General features: G+C 40.2%; 1 protein-coding gene across 14 annotated transcripts in view; it reads right to left on the reverse strand.

Moving 5' to 3' along the window:
- Window positions 1-20,228, reverse strand: part of SYBU (syntabulin) — a 127,058-nt gene that overhangs the window by 46,123 nt on the left and 60,707 nt on the right. For 11 of the 14 annotated variants that reach the window (XM_044928630.2, XM_044928628.2, XM_044928631.2 and 8 more), the window contains 2 exons: window positions 13,653-13,850; window positions 11,087-11,146 (listed from right to left, as the gene is read on the reverse strand). In XM_044928630.2, the coding sequence (XP_044784565.2) occupies window positions 11,087-11,146; window positions 13,653-13,850 (258 nt within the window). The remainder of the gene's footprint in view (window positions 1-11,086; window positions 11,147-13,652; window positions 13,851-20,228) is intronic. The other 3 variants (XM_006069596.4, XM_006069595.4, XM_025265182.3) reach the window with 1 other exon arrangement.

Here is a 20,228-nt window from a genome sequence, read left to right on the forward strand (position 1 = left end):
TTTCCAAAAAGGAGTTTGCTCAGAGCAAAGATGTTTATTAAGCGTCCAGAAAAGCCCTTTATTATATTAGAATAATTCTTACTAAGAAGGTAACTGTGATAAAATAGGACCAATGCAAACAAGATGGGAAGCGAGCATTCAAATACCTTAAAGTTGAGCTATTTGTAAACTTTGCTCATTTAATCACCGTAATGATCATTTACTGAGCACACACTGCAGAACAGGAAAATACGGTAACTACAAACACTTGCCAAATGCTGACACTGATTTTTGCAAAGGTATAGGACGTGCACGTTTACCTCTGAGCATCGTGCAGTATTTACTCGATGCACAGAGGCATATCTCACCTTACTGTGTTTTGTTGTATTGTGCTTCGCAGATACTGCATTTTTTAAAAAACTGAAGGTATGTGGTACTGTGAGTTGTCAGATGATAATCTGCATATGATAGCATAAAGTATTTTTAAATGTATATATTTTTAGACCCAATGCTATTGCACATTTCATGTACTACAGTAGAGAGTAAATATAACTTTTATATACTTTAGGAAACCAAAAAATTCACATGACTCACTTCATTGCAATATTCACCTGACTGCAGTGGTCTGGAACCAAACCCACAAAATCTCTAAGGTAGGCCTGTACTCTGTTACATACGTAACATGTTTTATGATTCTCACAGCAACATGAGAAAGATAAGTATTAATTATTCCTCCATATGACAAAAGAGAAACCATTTCCTCATATTTACAAAAAAAACTATCCGGCATCTGAACTCCCCTGTCTCCCACTGCTTGGCAAGTGACGTGGTACACCCTATTCAATACCTAAATATAAGGTGAGGCACTCTCTTCCCACAATTACCTCACACAAAAGCAAGCTCCTTATTTTAAAGTCTTTCCAAAGCCTCTTATTATAGAGATCTCTCTTATAATTACCTTCTTTGAACAAAAAGTGTCATTTGAAAAAGACACAGGGGACCGAATCGACCTCAATCAGTATTGTTTTGGGCTGCCTTCAGGGGTCGACTGACGGGATTATTTAAAATGAAGGGGGCCAAGAAATTCAAAAGCAGATTTTGTAATTATTCCTGTGGTATGACTGGTATGACTCCTCCAGCCTTTTTTAAAGATCAGTTTAAATAGCAGTGTTGTTCAGTCGCTAAGTCGTGTCTGACTCTTTGCAATCCCATGGACCTCAGCACGCCTGGTCTCCCTTGTCCCTCACTGTCTCCCTGAGTATGCCCAAGTTCATGTCCACTGAATCGGTGATGCCATCCAACAATCTCATGCTCTGCTGCCTCTGCTATTAAATAGCAATAATCAAAGGTTAAGTTGTGGAGATTGAAAAAAAAAAAAAACATACTCTTTGCTAACTGGACTTCGTAACTGAATAGCTCTGGGTATTGACTGATACTGACATTGCATCTACAGGGGAAGAGAAAAACCAGCTGCCCCCATGCTCTCCATGGGTGCTGTGATGGTCTGCTAGCTGTCCTCCAATGTCCATCCCCATTCTTTCCTTCTTCCATAATAATAGATGCCCAGCTGACTAAGATGTCCTGGGATATAATTGGAAATGACGTGTGCCACTTCTGTGCCCTGACCGTAAAGTGATTGGGTGAGTATCCCCTGGTCCCTCTCTCCCTCCTTCTTCCTGGAGAAGGACAGCCGACCTGACACGCTGCCTACCAGCCTCAGTCCCCCAAACACCTAGGGACTGTTTTATGATGAAGATCAGCTTCTGTCTAGTTTTTAACCTCTGGATTTGGGAGCGTCTTTTTACAGTAACTTAACAGCTACCCTCACAGTACTCGTAGGTTCGAAGATAATGTTCAATGAGAGCTCCAGATATGAATTCAAAATGGCTTTGTATCAAACAAATTGGGCAGAAGTGAAGATAACTTGCTCTGGAAAAGACATTGGAAAAGACACTCGAGTTGAAAACTAGCTCCAGGGATGAGGAGGGCAATAAATTTTTTATATTAATGATGAATAACAAGATCCCTGCTTCTAAATAAATAACAGAGTATACATTTGTATGTTTAACTAAAAAAATAAATTTAAAAAACCTACCAGCTATTGACTATTTCATCCATCTCTAAAGGTTTAAGCAAGTTAGCAAATAAAACATTTTTAATCTCATTAGGAAAATGCAGGGCCTTGTATTCTCTCATATACACTGTCTCCTACACTTGGCTCTGTTTTCACTGTCTCCTCCTTCATTAACCTGCTTCCAGTTTCATCTCTTGATAATGCAAGCTCCATAGAGCAACCAAAAGGGCCTTGAACATATACACTAAATTGTGTTGCGTTGAGAGCATGCTCAGTTGTGTCTGACTCTGTGCTCTATGGACCGTAGCCCACCAGGCTCCCCTGTCCAGGGAATTTTCCTGATCTAGGGGTGGAACCCGCATCTCCTGTGACTCCTGCGTTGGCAGGCAGATTCTTTATCACTGAGCCACCTGGGAAACCCATATATTAAATTATGTCTCTCTCAAAACTGGCCAGTAGGTTCCCATTGTTTGATGCAGACTTCACCTGCAATTACTCTTCTTCCTAGCTCACTGCTTCACTCACTGTCCCCGCAAACCCTCCGCAAGTGCAAAGGAATATGACTAAGTTCTCAGCTCAAATGTCACCTCCCCAGACACTCCCTGCCCAATGCTCATTACCTTGTTTTAAGTGTCACTATCTGAACTTATCTTTTTCGTTTGCTTGTGTATCAGCCATCTCCCTATATCAGGCAGGTTCCAAGAGAACAGGCATCTTGTTTGTTTTTTCCCCTCCTCTGTCCTGAAAGCCTGGAACAATGGTGTTAGTGCAGAATAAATGCTTTGTAAATACTTGTTGAGTGAATGAGTGAAAGCTGGTCAATCAGTGTACAGCCAGGATTCAAACTGAAGTTGAGCAGAACCCTTATAGGTGGTGAAGTGAGTGAGGTTTGCTGTCTTTTAGGCTCCTACACAAAAATCACCTTCCTGCAAAGCCACAAACATTCTAGTCCATGTAATGGATTTGAATTCAAAACGGCTTGGATTGTAAGTCCACTGTGGCCAGTTTCCTGAAGCTCACCCCACTTAACTGTGGCCTGCAGCCACACTGCCTACTGCTGAACCTTGGCTGCTGTTAGACACAGGTTCAGGTGGTAGAAGACCGTAACTCACTGAATTACCCCAACAAACTTACTTAAGTTTGGTTCAACACATAACTTCCACCAGTAGCCCAGTCCACCCAAATGCCACCCACCTAATTATACAGACAAAGAAGACAGAGAAGTCAGGGTACTTTTCCCTCTACCTCCTTTCTTGTTAGGCACATTGTTTTGCTGGGTTTCCCTAGTGGCTCAGATGGTAAAGAATCTGCCCACAATGCGGGAGACCCAGGTTCGATCCCTGGGTCGGGAAGATTCCCTGGAGGGGACATGGCAACCCACTCCAGTACTCTTGCCTGGGAAATCCCATGGACGGAGGGGCCTAGTATACTACAGTCCAGTCAGTCAGCTCAGTCGTGTCTGACTGTTTTTGACCCCGTGGGCTGCAGCACACTGTGGACTATAGTCCATGGGGTTGCAGAGAGTCAGACATGACTGAGCGGCTAACACTTTGCTACCAAAGTACATGGTTCCCTCACATGCAGCCTGGGAATTCTCTGGCTCTGGGTTCTGGCACCTTGACCTTTCTCTGCTTCTTCACGACGGGGAAAGACTCCAAGCTGTTGCCATTCCCATACTGGTTGTGCTATATGCTAAGTCGCTTCAGTTGTGTCTGACTCTTTGCAACCCTATGGACTATAACCCTCCAGGCTCCCCTGTCCCTGGGATTCTCCAGGCAAGAATACTGGAGTGGGTTGCCATGCCCTTCTCCAGGGGATCTTACTGACCCAGGGATTGAACCTGCGTCTCTTATATCTCCTGCATTGGCAGGCAGGTTCTTTACCACTAGTGCCACTTGGGAAGCCCCATACTGGATGGGTTTCCTTAATTAAGCCCATTTCTGTACATGCAGTCTCCTCAATAAACTCTTCTCAATTGGCTGGGGGTGGGGGAGCAGCCCAACCTAAAGCATATATCTGCATGATTTATAACTCTTAGTTTATAGGTTTGTGTGTAAAATACATTTTCAGGTTTGTTTCTCTTGGGCTGGTAGTCGATAAACATCTTTAATGGTGGGTGTGTGGTCGGCTGGGGCATCTGCTATGTGTGAGATACCACTAACGCTTCGTTCTCAGCACATTAGAGCACTTAGGAAGCATCTGGTGAGCCTCCAAATCGGTAGCTATAACACTGTAGGTGCAATAGATCCCAGTAGACCTGGGATGTGGACAGCAGTCACCTCTGAGAAGAAGAGGATTATAACTCACTAATTCTTATGGGAAAACCATTAGCAGACCATTTGGCCACATCACATTGATTGGGTGCACCATCAAAGGCACAGATGGGAGAAAGGCATGAGAGTAAATATGTAAATAACCCTGCGATAAAGATAAACACCCAGGGCTCCTCATCACAGTTCAGCGTTTTTTTTCCACCCGTCTGGTCTCTGCTGGGGAGAAGAGGCAGACTATACAGTAGCTTATCATAAAACATTTTGTGCTGATTCCTGGGGGGACATTTTTTCTCTCAGAGTGAAAGTTTCAGAGATCCACTTCAGTACCGGTGCAAAAGCTCCTGTTTAAGTTGACAAAACCTAATGATCATTGTTTATGAAACTATTAATGACACACAGGGCGGCACATAAAACACTGTGACAAGTAGAGAAAGAAGTAGATCGTGATCAAGTGGAAAACTCTGAAGACCTTCACATCCTTTGATGTTGACATCCTCATGGTTTATTTTCCTGATCTGCATCCAAATAGCCTCCTGTGTTCAATTTTCTGTATTTCATTGAAGTTACATTGAGGGTCATTGATTTGGTTAGCAGCAGCCAGCATAATAAGTATATGGACTGTATCAGATAATCTATAGGGCTCCACAGATATTTTTTTAAAAATCCCTGTCTTATATCAACACATCTTTCTCAATTGTCATACTTCCCTGTTACAATTAAAATTTTTCCTTTGAAGTTGGACCTTACAACCAGTGTGGTAGTTAAGAGTCAAAAGCAAAACTACACTGTTTAGAATCCATTTACAGACTGTGACCTTGCATGAATTAGCTTCTCTAAGCCAGTTTCTCCATCTGTAAAAGAGGGGACAATGATACCCCCTTCTCACACTGATATTAGGATTAAATGAGTAAAGTCCTTGGAATTTTGCCTGGGACAGTTAAGTCTCAATAAATATGGGCTACAACAATTTTTAATCAAATTTCAGAGTCATGCAAGCACATGAGTACATCTAATATAGTCTTCCAGATATGTTAAGCATCTGAAACAGACTAAAGACTTTATTTGAGATTGGGTTTTGCTGCTGAAAGACCTTTGAAACTATAAGCTATTAGAAAAGCACTGTCTGCCAAAGAATGCAGAACATTTCCATAAAACCCAAATCTCTTTTAGCACTAAAATTTTAATTTTTCCATTCTATGAAAATATTTCTAAAATGCTTCAGGAATTTTCCTGCCTTCATACACATAATTTTCTGCCAACTACACCATCACAATGACTTAGTGTGTTTCTAGAACATTAAGTATTGCATTAAGTGCTATAAGAAGCCTCTCATGTGGTGCTAGTGATAAAGAATGTGCCTGCCAATGCAGGAGATGCAAGAGATGCGGGGTCAGGAAGATTCCCTGGAGTAGGGAATGGCAACTCACTTCAGTATTCTTGCCTGGGAAATCCCACAGACCGAGGAGCCTGGCAGGCAACAGCCCATGGGGTCACAAAGAGTCAGATACAACTGAGCACACATACACACACACAAGTGCTACAAAACATTTAATAGGCTGTTATGCTTTTTAGTGGTCTTTTGTTTGCTTTTTACATATTTTCCCTTTCATATTTTCTCTTTCCTCATTGTCAAACCATCATCTGTCAATCAACTCACACTCTCTCCAGTGTCCTCCAATAGCAAACACTCCTCTTGTTTTATGTGAACTGGGAGAACATGACATGCTAGAATTTTGTTTTAATAAACATAAGTTCTGTGTGATAGTTTCAAGGATATTCCTTGTAAACAAAGTGCAAGGAATCTCTGATAACTATTTTAAGAGCAACGAATGACTGTTATTAACATTTACTAAGGAATTGTTTTGTGCCAAATGGAACGCTGGGCATCTTACATTCTTTAATCTGTTTAATGGACACAATAACCCATTCTAAAGATGCCAAACACAAAGTTTCTGGAAGATAACAAGTAGTTGAAGAGTGCACTGTTAAAGAGGTGGCATGAAGCTGTGAGCCTGGTGTACTGGACTCCTGAGTCTGGTGGTTAGTAAGGTATCCCTGCAGCCCCACCCCACCCATCCATTCACACTTTTTCCCCCAAGAAACCACAAGCTGGGTAACCTGCGGAGAACTGTAAGCTAAGTTCTTGAGTGTCCTCTTTGTAGTCAAGTTATTGTAAGAACATATGCCCCGCTCACGCCCCACCCTGTACATTGTCCCTTTTATTCGACAGGACTAACTTTGAAGTGAAAGGGACGATGCCCCTGATAAGCACGGGAACACCTGCGGGCCATTGGCTGTGTGCGAAGGAGCCTTCGTCTCCTTAAACCAGTGTTGATTAATCATCAATCCAGTTGGTGCCTTCTGAGTTTTCTAGCAAATGCCTCTGAAAGTGGGAAATCCTCTTTTTAAAGTCGCCCATCCTCTGTTACTGTGGTGAAGTTATTACAGTTCATCTGGCCAGGTTTCTGATTTCAATAGCCTGGGTGGTGTCTGATGACAGGGGAATACTAACTTAGTCTGAATGCTGATGGTGGCGGTGACATCTTTCAAATGTAGATTTCAACATTTCAGTTTCTAAATGTGGATTTCTTTTCAATTATAATGACCCTAACCATTTGCTCTTGATCTACCTCCTTAAACGGCAGGTATTTTTTTTTCCTCCCTTTCACTTTTTCTAATTATTTGTTCAAATTGTGTAGTTGTTTCCCTAGCTCTCCCACAAGCCTTGTGTAGGAAGGATTTAGTACTTGCATTTGTAGAACACTGACACTGGGTCTTTTTCTCCTTTGGGTTAAGATGCTCCCCAAGCAGACAATCAAGCATTAAAGGTGGCCCAGGAAAATCATTTAATGTTCTAGCGCAGAAATCCAATTAAAACTTTCCTTTCTGGGTGACAACAATCTCATCAGGAAAACTGACTGTGGACTAAAATCAGGATAAGCACCTGAGAGAAGGAATGCTAACAATGTAGATCTCTCAAAAAGTAATGGGATTGGCATATATACACTACTATTGAATGCGTGTGTGCTAAGCTGCTTCGGTCATGCCCTACTCTTTGTGACCCTATGGACTGTAGCCTGCCAGGCTCCTCTGTCCACAGGATTCTCCAGGCAAGAATACCAGAGTTGATTGCCATTTCCTGCTCCAGGGAATCTTCCAGACCCAGGGATGGAACCCACGTCTCTTATGTCTCCTGCATTGGCAGGCAGATTCTTTACCACTAATGCCACCTGGGAAGCCCATACACTACTATTAACACACATAAAATAGATAACTAAAAAGGACCTACCTACTCTACAGCACAGAGAACTCTACTCAGTACACTGTAATGACCTATACGGGAAAAGAATCTAAAAAAGAGAGAGTATATGTTTATGTATGGGCTTCCCAGGTGGCACCAGTGGTAAAGAACCTGTCTGCCAATGCAGGAGACATAAGAGACATGGGTTCGTCCCCTGGGTCAGGGAGACCCTCTGGAGGACGGAATGGCAACCCACTCCAGTATTCTTGCCTGGAGAATCCCATGGACAGAGAAGGCAGGCGTGGCTATAGTCCATAGGGTTTCAGAGTCGGACACGATTGAAGCAACTTAGCATAGCACAGCATGTATACGTACAACTAATTCACTCTGCTGTATAGCAGAAGCTAGCACAACATTGTAAATCAACTATATTCCAATAAAAATGAATTATTATAAAGAGGTCCCTATCAGCATGCCTTCATTCCCTTCCTTTTAATCTGTACTATAGCCCAGCTTTATTGTACAGTTTTCTGTCTTGAATGATAAGGTCCCCATTAGCAAGGATGATGCTGAGGTCATCTCTGCCTATCTTTCCCATACTCCTCCCACACTAAACATCATTCCATTCTCATTGAAGGATTTACTGCACACCTGTGTCATGACAGACATTGTATTAGGCTCTAGAGATACAGTCTTGAACGTCTGCTGAGTTGACTCATGAAAACATGAAAAAGGCAAAGCCATTATCCAACTGACTGCAGGGTTATTTTCTTTCACTGTTTGCTGGCAATTTTTAATTAAATCTGAATAGGTATTAAGTGATAGAAGCCAAAATGACAGAAGGCGCACTGCCTCTGAGAAGGTCCAGCATGAGTTCTGCCTAGAAGGCAGGGCTTCCATGCTGTGAGTGCCGTGGTGCCCTGCTGGGGAGGTGTGGGTGTGCTCAGCTTACCTTTCTAAGCCCTTCCTGGCATCCCGTAACACAGTTCCCTTCTCCTTCTGCATTAGGTACCCAGCCAACATTACTATGGAGCTTCCCAGGTGGCTCAGTGGTAAAGAATCTGCCTGTCAATGCAGGAGATGCGGGTTCAATCCCTGGGTTGGGATGATCCCTGGAGGAGGGAATGGCAACCCACTCCAGTATTCTTGCCTGGAGAATCACCATGGACAGAGGAGCTTGGTGGGCTACAGTCCATGGAGTTGCAAAGAGTTGGACATGACTGAGTGACTAAGCACACACACACACACATATACAACATTATTAGTTCTTTATCTGAACGACCAAAGGGGCATTTCAATAACTCCTTTCCAAGGTGAACAGCAGTTTCCAGAATCTAGAACAACAGACCTAAAATTAAATGGGCCCAGGTTAATGTTAAAGGGCCCTGGAGCATCTGTGTAGGAGACTAATTGCTTGCTATTTTAATAAACTGGTATTGGTTCTAATGAGTTGATTTATTTTAAAAAAGTAGAGCATACATCAAGAGTGGAAGATGAGTTTAGGCTGAGGGGAGATGGTCACCTGGGGCTGTGGAGGAGGTGGAAGATTTTAATAACCAGTGAGCAGTAACTTCTTGTGGTTTAATGACAGATTCTCTGTATTTTATAAATTTTGGAGTAACCCAAGGCCCTTGTGTCCAGAATTTTCTCTCTTCTTAGTTACGAGACTGAGAGGTTTATTCCGCTGAAAATTCAGAGAGCTATAGGTCCCAGTGCAGACTGTTTTAAATACAAAGTGCTTACCGTACAGACTGGAGAAGGAAATGGCAACCCACTCCAGTATTCTTGCCTGGAGTATCCCATGGACAGAGGAGCCTGGCGGGCTCCAGTCCATGGGGTCGCAAGAGTCAGACGTTACTTAGCGACTAAGCCACCACCACTGGGGACCACTGGGCCCCTACAGATAGGGACCCATTCAAAAGCTCAAGCAATGCCTTTTAGTGATGACATTAGGAACCTCAGGCAACTAAAAAATACACTTTAGGGACTATTGTGACCTTGATCAAATGCAAATAAATCAAAAGATCATGAGGTCAGCACTGCTTAGGTGATTAAATCAGAAGCAGTTGACAAAGGTGCTATTTCAGGTTCTGCCTCTGGGCAGGGGTTATTAACTAGGAGTTAAAAATCCTAATAAAGGGGGCCCATAAAACCTCAGAAATAGTATGTGATATTTTGTGCATATTTTTCTGGAATATGGGTCCATGGCCTTCAGGATTCTCAAAGGATCCATTATTGTCGAAACAGCATGAAGAACAACTCGTGTTTCCTTTCTTTCCTCCTTCCTTCTTTTCCTTCCTCCCTTCCCACTCACTCCTTTTTAGTCTTTTTGTCTGTACTGTCTACTTAAACATCCTTAGCAAGACAAGTAGCTGATATTCAACAAGTATCTTCTGTAGGAACCAAGACTTGCTCAGGGTGAATTCTGTGCATACACACAGGGTTTTTAACCTTCATTAAGATATGATTATTCTTATGATGATTATTGAAACAAGGCTTCCCCTGGGCCTTAGCGGTGAAGAATCCGCCTGCAGTGCAGGAGACACGGGTTCTATCCCTGGATCAGGAAGATCCCCTGGAGGAGGAAATGGCAGCCCACTCCAGCATTCTTGCCTGGAGAATCCCATGGCCGGAGAAGCCTGGAGGACCACAGTGCATATGGTCACAAAGTCAGACACGACTGAGTGACTGAGCACATGATGACCACTGAAACAAGGAAGGGCACGGGTAGTCTTGAAGTGAAAGTGAAAGTGTTCGTCACTTAGTCGAGCCCGACTCTTTGTGACCCTGTGCATTGTAGTCTGACAGCCTCCTCTGTCCTTGGGATTCTCCAGGCAAGAATACTGGGGTGGGTTGCTGTGCCCTCCACCAGGGGATCTTCCCAACCCAGGGATCGAACCCAGGTCTCCCACATTACAGGCAGATTCTTTACCATCTGAGCCACCAGGGAAGGCCAAGGATAATCTTAACGGCCATTTAACTTAGTTTGTTCTTGCTGCCCCACACTCATGTCTTGTTTCACTGTTTACTTGTATAGTCACCACTGTAAAATGTTTTGAGGATGAGGTGGGGATCAGGGGAGGTGCTGCTGCTGCTGCTAAGTCATTTCAGTCATGTCCAACTCTGTGCGACCCCAGAGACGTCAGCCCACCAGACTCTGCTGTCCCTGGGATTCTCCAGGCAAGAACACCGGAGTGGGTTGCCATTTCCTTCTCCAATGCATGAAAGGGAAAAGTGAAAGTGAAGTTGCTCAGTCCTGTCCGACTCTTAGCGACCTCATGGACTGCAGCCCACCAGGCTCCTCCATCCATGGGATTTTCCAGGAAAGAGTACTGGAGCGGGGTGCCATTGCCTTCTCCATCAGGGGAGGTGGTGGGTGGTGAATAACAGAAGTGAAAAAATTTCAGGTTGCATTCAAATCCTACAATATCTTTACAATAAAAATCTATTTTTTCTTGGCCACCCCCAAAGCCGACACTCTTTCCTGCAGCATTTTACATTCTCAATGCCATAGCCTACCTTTGCTGTTGAGGTTAACCAGTGTCGACTGTGCCCTCGATACACACCGGACCCTGTGTGCTAGGAATACAAAAAGAGGATGACAGGGCTTCTGCTCTTAAACTCACATCCTGTATGCTGCAGAAGCAGAATCTATTGGTGACTGCTCCCAACTGTCTAAAAGAAAATTGAGAACATTTCTCCAAGGAAGATACACGAACAGCCAATACGCACATGAAAAGGTGCTCGTCATCTTTAGCCATCAGGGAAATGGAAATCAAAAGCACAATGAAATACTGCCTCACACTCACTAGAGTAAGTATAACCAAAAGGATAGACAATAACAACTGTTTGATAAGGATGTTGAGAAACTGAAACCTTTAGACATTGCTGGTGGTATGTAAAGTGGTACAGCCATTAGGGAAAAAAGTTTGGCAGTTCTTCAAAGGGTTAAACATAGACTTACCATATGACTTAGAAATTTCAGTCTTAGGTATACATCCAAGAGAACTGAAAGTCTATATGAAAACTTGTATGTGACCATTCATGACACCATTATTCACAATAGGTCAAAAGTGGAAACAACCCAAATGCCCATCAACTGTGAATGGATAAGCAAAGTGTGGTGTGACACCACACTAAGCCAAGATGTTAATAATAGAAGAAGCTGGGGGTAGTGGTATGAGATATGAGATATGGTAGGGGATATAAGAACCCTGTACTGGGTGCTCAATTTTTCTATACACCCAAAATTTCTCACCAAAAGTTTACTTTAAAATGTGGTATATTCACACAGAATATTACTGAGCCATAAAAAGAATGACAGGCTAGTGCATGAACCTTGAAAACATCATGCTAAGCAAAAGAAGCCAAACACAAAAGGCCATAGATTGTACAATGCCATTATACGTGATGTCCAGAACAGGCAGATCAGACAGAGGGCATGTAAGTCGTTGCCAGGGGCTGGGAGAAAGGAAGAGTGGACAGTGACGTTTCATGGGTATAGGGCTTCTTTGGAGGGATATAAAAGTGCCCCGAAATTGGACAGTGGTGATGTTTGTACAATCTTTTGAATATACTAAATACCATGGAAATGTACACTTTAAAGGGGTGAATTTTATAGTATGTGAATTATGTCTTAATTTTTTAAAAGGACAGCCGAGCCGGGGAAGAGAGGAAGGACATTCTAGTTTCTGAATACACAAGGTAATGGTTTATTTCTTGACCATAATTACATTTGGATACAACTTAGCGACTCAGTAACAACAATACAATAATTATATGACATTCTTGAACACACTGTCTCTGTCTTAAGTATATAAAAGAGCATAAAAGGCATAAAAATGGGTACTCAACATCTCTTTTATAATATCCATCTTTCTCCTATGCTGTCTTCTCCACTGTGTATCATTTCCTTTCTTTTTCATATTATACCAAAGCAAAAGACAACAAATTCATCTTGACTGACATTTACCAGGAACCAATAGGAAATAAAGGATTTCTTCCTCACACAGTTTAAATTTTGCTCTCAGATTAAACGACATTTTCTCTGATTGACCAAAAGCAAGATGAAGAATAATTCATTAAGATATGCTCTGCATATCAATTATTCATGAAGAACAAAAGCAGAGAGAGATGGAAGTGGATGTAGGACCTCCCAATGGAAGCAGACAAGGACCAAGCTTTGACTCCATTGAAATAAAGCCACTTACAGCTCCTTGCACAACAATGTCATCACCAAACAAAAATTAGAAGACAAATGTAAGGAATGGAACTCATGCAAGCCATTAATCTGTCTTTTCAGGCTCATTAATATGTATAGCATAACTGGTGATATTGAAGAAAATAAGGCAATATTATAGGGGTTGTCTCTCAATGCCAATATTCAGGTCCTTTTACTTTCAAGTTATAGCTAAGTTTCACTAAAACTTTATTTGCTCATACACTGTATGTATTTTTGAGATGTAAAATACTTATTGTTATATTGCAAATTCTGAGAACTGTTCTGATGTTCATGGCATCTTATTCACTGTAATAATGATCTCCATTTCATCTCAAAGCTTTTACTATTTTGTCATTATTGAACATTCTATATATATACATATACACACATACACACATATAGCAGCATACTCATATTTCAGTCTTAAAAAAGCAAATAAAATAGCTAGGTTAGCAAGCACTCCCAGCCTTACAGATCGGCCTCAAGATAACCTGTTCTTTTCACAATCTGTGCATACTTTAGATGGTACTGAGTAATTTCTTAGTATAATTTATGCTAGACTTAATTATATGGTTTAAATGTCTGTTAGACCATTCAGTTAACATTTCTTCAAATCTCCTCCCTTTTTAACATGTCTTTATAATAGACACATATGTCACTATGCATTCTCAATTAACAACTAGTATAGAAAATATTCCATTCTCTGCTTTATCTCTTTATGTAAAAAAAAAAAAGATATTTCTGGGTACTAGGTGCTGCATTAGTGTTCCTCATCCTGACATCCAGGGGCTTCGTTTCAAATTTCACTTGAAATCACTCCAGTCATATTGCTCTGATAAGAACATGAAGAGTAAGGCCACTTACCTGGCTTTACAAGGCCTGACTTCGGTTCCTTCTTGTGTCGCGCTGACTGGAGGCTTCCCTCACCAACCATTCCAACTGTGCATTTCTTTCTGGTACAGTCTTCATCACTTCCAGGGCAAAAGCCAATGGGGCTGTTCCCAGCATCTGAGGGCGTCTTCACAGGCGATACTGACTGGCTACTAGGGCAGCCTGTGTCATCTGGAAGACAGGAATCGACGAGCGTTTAATGAGAAGGAGGCGATCAATGATGGTGCAGGGGAGCCAGGCACTGAGCCATGCCCATGCGCACTCACATGCACGTACTCTGCTCAGGAGGCGCAGGCTAACCCCTGTGGATGACCTGCCTTTTATCTTCCATATTCTGGCCAATCGCGTTAACAAAGGAAATACCAATGATCAAAGAATAGATTCTAAGGCAAAACCCTGTAAGACTTTTGGATCACAAATATTTCTGTGACATTCCTGTTGTCCAAACCTAAATTATGCCTGTTGTTTTAAGACTTTAGGTAGTATATTGCTGGTTCATATTCATCCACACATTTCTGATGGGGTTAGTAATAAAACGTTTGTCAGAGCAATTCAGAATTATTGATGTGAATTCTTCAAGGTTGTCTGTATTAGGAAAAAGTTGCTTGAATGTTATTGACCACACCCAGTTTTCAATTACTGGACCCATCAGTTGGTTGCCAGAGTTTGAAAGAGAAGGCAGCTGACTTCAGGAGTTCAAGGAAGCAGAAGACAGTGATCCTGTTTTATCATCGAATGCACCTATCCAAACCAAAAGGACATCAGTCAGATATCTTGCTGTCAGGGGTAAATGGGCAAAATAAAAATAATATTCAAATTAGAAATGTTCCCTTAACTTTCAAGCTATATATTAACTACCATAGTTATTAATGTAAGTTAATATGCATAATATGCAGTGACCTTGTAAATACTTATTAAGCAAACAAGAAAGCTACATTGCTGATTCCTTTAAGTTCTTTCCATATCTACTAAATGTTTATAATGGTTGATTAATTCATTAATACTGTGTTGAGGAGAAATGTATGGAATGTAAAGCCAATCAGCATTACTTAAAAGTATGTCTACTCAAAATAATCAATTAGTGGTAAATTTTCATTGCTGAAAAATTCTCTATTATATGGAAATATTTTGACAGCAGAGCTATTTTAGTAACTAAGTAGGCAAAAAAATGAATAGTACTAATGAATACTACTAAATGAATTTGGTACTAATAACTTTTAGGACTATTATACTTTTATAAATATTAAAGGAACTAAAATAATTTGCCATCTATCAAAGGCTATCATAAAACTTCATGGCTTGAATGAAGACAGAAACAGAACTAGGACTGAATAAAATATACTGGTTGCCTGAATTAACATGACTAGATAATCCATCTAAAAAGTAATTGCCATTGCTTCATTTTTGGCCTTTATTTCAATTTTTGTTATAAAATATCCCAGCTACTAGAACAAAGTGAACTTGGCATTAGTAAAATGACATATCCTTTTAGACTTTTGGACATAATAGTCTATATCGGATCTCAGTGGTCCATTTCTGGAAGTAAATGGTTTTTAGTGCACCGTTCATACCTTCTGTCTTTGCAGCTCTTTTCAATGTGCTATGTTCTTCTTGAATTGAAGAAACTGTGTTCCTGAATCACAAAGTGATGAGAATCCTCTTGGCTGCTACAGCTCAGCTATTTCACTATTGTCCCTGGCTTCTTACTTTTGCCTGTCCCATGCTTCAGTCCAAAGAAATCTGAGCTCCTTTCTTAAGGTGCAAAGACAGATTCCAGTACTTTTACGAGGCTCAACAGGTCTGCCCATGGCCTCAAGAGAGCCTGGTTCCTGATTCCTATCCCAAAGCAGATAAACCCAAATGAATGAAGTCTGATCATCCAAAATTACCTGTTGTCAAGTATTTCCTTATGAGTCAGTTCCCTAAGTTACTTCTTTTCAAAGAGAGATGGCCCAAATTAACAAAAAGTCATGCTTCAGATTCTCTACCCTCGAAAGCAATTTTTCTTGAGAACTCTGACTCCAAGGGACAAAATTAAACAATTTCCAGTATTGAGAAACACTGTCAAAACTGTAATTTAAATAGATAGAAAACGAACGTGCTTTGTTTGGTTCTACTATCATTTAGCCAGAGTTAAACAAGAAGGAATGTGTGCATGCCACGTTTTCAGTACTAGTCATTTCAAGGACTACACGTCTGATTAAAAATTGGGGACCAAAATTATTCAGAACGGTAGCAGTTTACGGAAGGCAGTAGCAATTTTTCACCTGGCATGTATGTCTCACCTGTCATCAAAATTTACAGCCGTTATCTCCAGGGCAGGGATTGAGAAGATGAATACTTGAATAAATCTTTAACTTCAGGTACCTCATACAGCATTTGCATCACCACCTGGTAAACTAGTATTCATTTATCATCTCTTAACTGTCTGGTATTACACTTCATTTTGAGGAGGAAATGATGGGAATATGAGACATCGTTTTTCATTAGTTAAACAAATATATATCCAGTCTTGGCACTGAATCAGCTGCAGGAATGTACCCAGCCCCCATACTGATGGAGCTTATAAGCAAGTAAAGGGAGTTGGTAAATATCACTCCCAGTGCACAGTTCTTGTTAACTAGTAAGCCTGTTAAGGCATATCCACACTCCAGAAAAACTGAGTTACGAGAGAAGCTTGGGGTATTTGCCTGTTTTGTCTAATGGAACCAACACTGACAAAGGAATCTAGTTTTGGAAAGGGCGGGGCCATTAATTTTCCTACTGCAGAGACTACACTTTAAGTTATGCAAACTAAGACCCCAGCAAAAACAACAGAAATTCAGCACCAGAGTCAACTGGTTAACTGTGGCACCTGAGGTGTTTTCTTCTGCACAGCACTGAAGAAGTGGTTCAACAGGTCTTGATTTTTTCAACAGGTCTTGTTTAGGGCCCTTTCTTTCCTCCCCTTCCCAATCCCTCCTCTTCCTCTCTTCCTTTTTAACTTCATGATCATAGCTGGAAGCAGACCACCAGTCCAGATGAAGATTATATTTCTTTCCAAAATTATATGTAAAATAGTCTTAGTTCACATTTATTCCAAGATTCTAAGAACAGTCAAATTGATGTTCTTTGGTTGTTCAAGTCTAATCTCACTACGTGCCAAACTACATGTGGATCCAGCACATAATAGATTTCTTTATTAAACCTGCTTCAGTGAAATACTTCATGCCTTCTGTTTCCTGCTGCTATTTTGACTGTTAAATCTGTCTTGTAGAATTACAGTTCTCATTACTTATGTTAGTATAAAGGAATTATCAGTGGCAGAAATTTCTAAGAGGATACCACGAAGAAACTGTTTCTGGGCAGGAAATGACAGAAATCCTGAATGATTTACCCAGAAAAGTGTAGGTTGTTTTAAATTTCCAGAATGTCTGAGAAAAGTAAGAACATTTCAACTTGGTTTTAAGGAAAACTTTGCTCTAAGGCTTTAGAAAGAGAGTGGTGGAGATTTTCACTTCTACTGAAAAGGGTTTTTTCTCTTAAAACACGCTTAAACACACACCCACACCAGCTCTTACATAGTTGAGCTTTTATGTTTCTTTCTCATGGTATTATTCATGGTAAGTATAATTTCATTTTAAGAATATACATGAAATAGGAGCACTTTCCATGTTTTACAGCGTGATCCATTTGAGATGATTTCCTTCCTGGGTCAACAATTTAAAATTCCACTTACATGAGTCCAGGATGGCCCCTGGTGGATCTCAGGGTAAAGTGACCCTCATCAGGGCCAAATGATTACCATTTGCAGTGAAGGAGACTAATTTACATGCCCCCTTTCACTTATTTTTGCTGCTGTGGTTGTATCCCTAAGTTGTGTCCAACTCTTTGCGACCCCATGAACTGCAGCACACCAGGCTCCCCTGTCCTCCGCTATCTCCTGGAGTTTGCTCAGATTCACGTCCATTGAGTTGGTGATGTTACCTAACCATCTCAACCCCTGCTGCCCCTTTCTCTTTTTGTCTTCAATCTTTCCCAGCATCAGGGTCTTTTCCAATGAGTTGGTTCTTCACTTCAGGTAGCCAAAGTATTGAAACTTCAGGTTCAGCATCAGTCCTTCCAATGAATATTCACTTTTATTTATACTGAGGAATAAGTTCTTTCATTGATTTGTTCCTGTTTATTTTCTTTGAATATGTCAACCCACATTATTAAGGATAATAGAAAAATATTTACAGATCTAGGAACCTCCAGAAGTTGTGGCCCACCTCAAATGCTGTAAGAAATATACTACTAACTCGTTTCCAAATTGATTTTAAGGGAAAAAAATTTTAAGGTCTATAAAGACAGATGGGAGAAACAAATATCTAATGCAGTTTTGGAGCTTGGAGGTTGTTAAAAATGATTTTTTAATCTATTTTATTCTCTCTTTATATTATAAGCTCTTTGAGAATATGGGATACAGCTAAAAATTGTACAATTACTCTACCTACAATTCTGAAAAAAGTGTGTAAAAGCGCCTTTTAAAATAATGTGTATATTATTTTAAATGTACTAAAGAAACTTGTTAAAGAAAATATTCTGTTGGGTTTTTAAATTAAAAAAGTAATACTCTTTAATGCAGAACATCTAGAGTACAGAAAATTACAAAGAAGTAAAAAAAATAAAGAGATAATAGTTTCCTAGAATTGTACTGCCAATAAGAAATATTTAACTATTTGGTATATTTCTTACTGATTTTTTATGCATATTATTTACTTGCTTGCTTGTTTTCTGTTTTTTTTAAAATTTCAACATACATTACAGTTTCTTTACTCTGTTATTAAAATTTTTTTCCCTGGAATTTGTTAGGTTAGACAGAAATAAGCTGTTAAGGCTAGTAGGAACCAAAACAATTAAAAGGAAACAAAAAATATCCTGATTGTAAAAGCTGTTACTGGATAATCTGTATTTTATGATAACTTAAATCACTCACTGATATTGGAAAGTTCTTTCTTACAGAAGCATTCTGGTTAATGGAAGTAAGATGGAATAATAGAAAGTTACTATGGTTGACCCTTGAACATGTGGGTGGTTGGTGCTTGGGGGTGCTGACCCCATGCAGTAGAAAACTCAAGTAAAACATAGCAGTTGATCCACCATGTATGCAGTTCTACATTCAAGGATTCAACAAACCTTAGCTCATAGTATATATTTATTTTAAAAAGTCTGAGTATAAGTGGACCCATGCAGTTCAAACCCATGTTGCACAAGGGTCAACTTTGTAATTATTTCTAATGGAATAACAGATTTAGGCAACAACACAATGGATGAAACCATTAGACAAAAGGCTAACGTAGAGTCTGTAGAAGAGGGATCAAGCCTTACCCATTTGTACCCACTGAGTATCCTTAGCATGACTGACTGGGGCAAAGGATATTATGTACCTTCTGACGGGCTATGAGATGAAGCACACGGCATTCCCCATGAAGTATTCTTGCCACAAAAAAACTGCCCCTAAATCTAATCAAGCTTTAAAGCTAATGTCCACCACACAATACGGAGAACAGGAATGAGTTAAATCCGGGGTTGGCAAACTGCAGCCTGAAGGCCAAATCCTGTTCGCTGCCTGCTTTTGTAAATCAAATGTTACTGGAAAACAGCCCAATCCTTTACATGGTGTGGGCTGTGGCTTTCAAGTACAAAAGCAGAGGTGAATAATTACAACAGAGATCATCTGGCCAGCAAAGCTGAAATTATTTACTATCTCGTCCTTTTCAGAAAAGTTTGTTGGCCTCTGGTTTAAATAATACCATGAGGAAGGAAACAGAAACTTTGGAGATGACTGGGGCTATTTTGGTGTTCTCAATAGCACCAAGGAATTATGTTAATTGTGTTAGTAATGAAAATGGCACTAATTTTTGCAAGAAAATATTCATTTTTTAAAGAAATGAGTGCTAAGGTATGGACATGAAATGGCATGATGTCTGGATATAAGCTTTAAAATGCTTCAGCAAACTAAAAAAGAGAGAAAGAGACAGATGCAGCAAATATGACATCTTGCTATTACTTAATCTTGATAGAACGGAGAAGCAGCATATTAGGGTTTACTATAGTATTCATCTTTCTTTGGGTATGTTTTTAAAAGCTTCAAAGTACTTTATTTAATTTCTCAAAAATATTATTTTTAAATGAGTAACTGTTTAAAACAGGAATACCGTATTTCCAAAAATCAATTCCTTCTTGCAGGGTTTTTTAGGTTGTTTCCAATTTTCTATTATTGAAATTGCTTTAATAACACATTCTACAGATAAATCTCTGGTCACATTTTTTTATTACCTCATAGAACGTATCTCTAAAAGTAAAATTAACACTTTTTACAAAAACTAACACTTCTGAGAAATTTCAGGCAATTTATATTCCTGTTACTTTCATATGAGAGTACCCTACTTATTAAATTCATGCTAGTAATGAATACTAGTTTGTTTGCATTTTTGCCAAGTTAATATGAAAAATGTATTTCTGATGTTTTAGTTTGCATGTATTTAATTATCAGTGAGGCTTAAAGTCTTTCATATGTTCGCTGGT

The sequence above is a fragment of the Bubalus bubalis genome, chromosome 15, assembly GCF_019923935.1.
Source record: "Bubalus bubalis isolate 160015118507 breed Murrah chromosome 15, NDDB_SH_1, whole genome shotgun sequence".
NCBI lineage: Eukaryota > Metazoa > Chordata > Mammalia > Artiodactyla > Bovidae > Bubalus > Bubalus bubalis.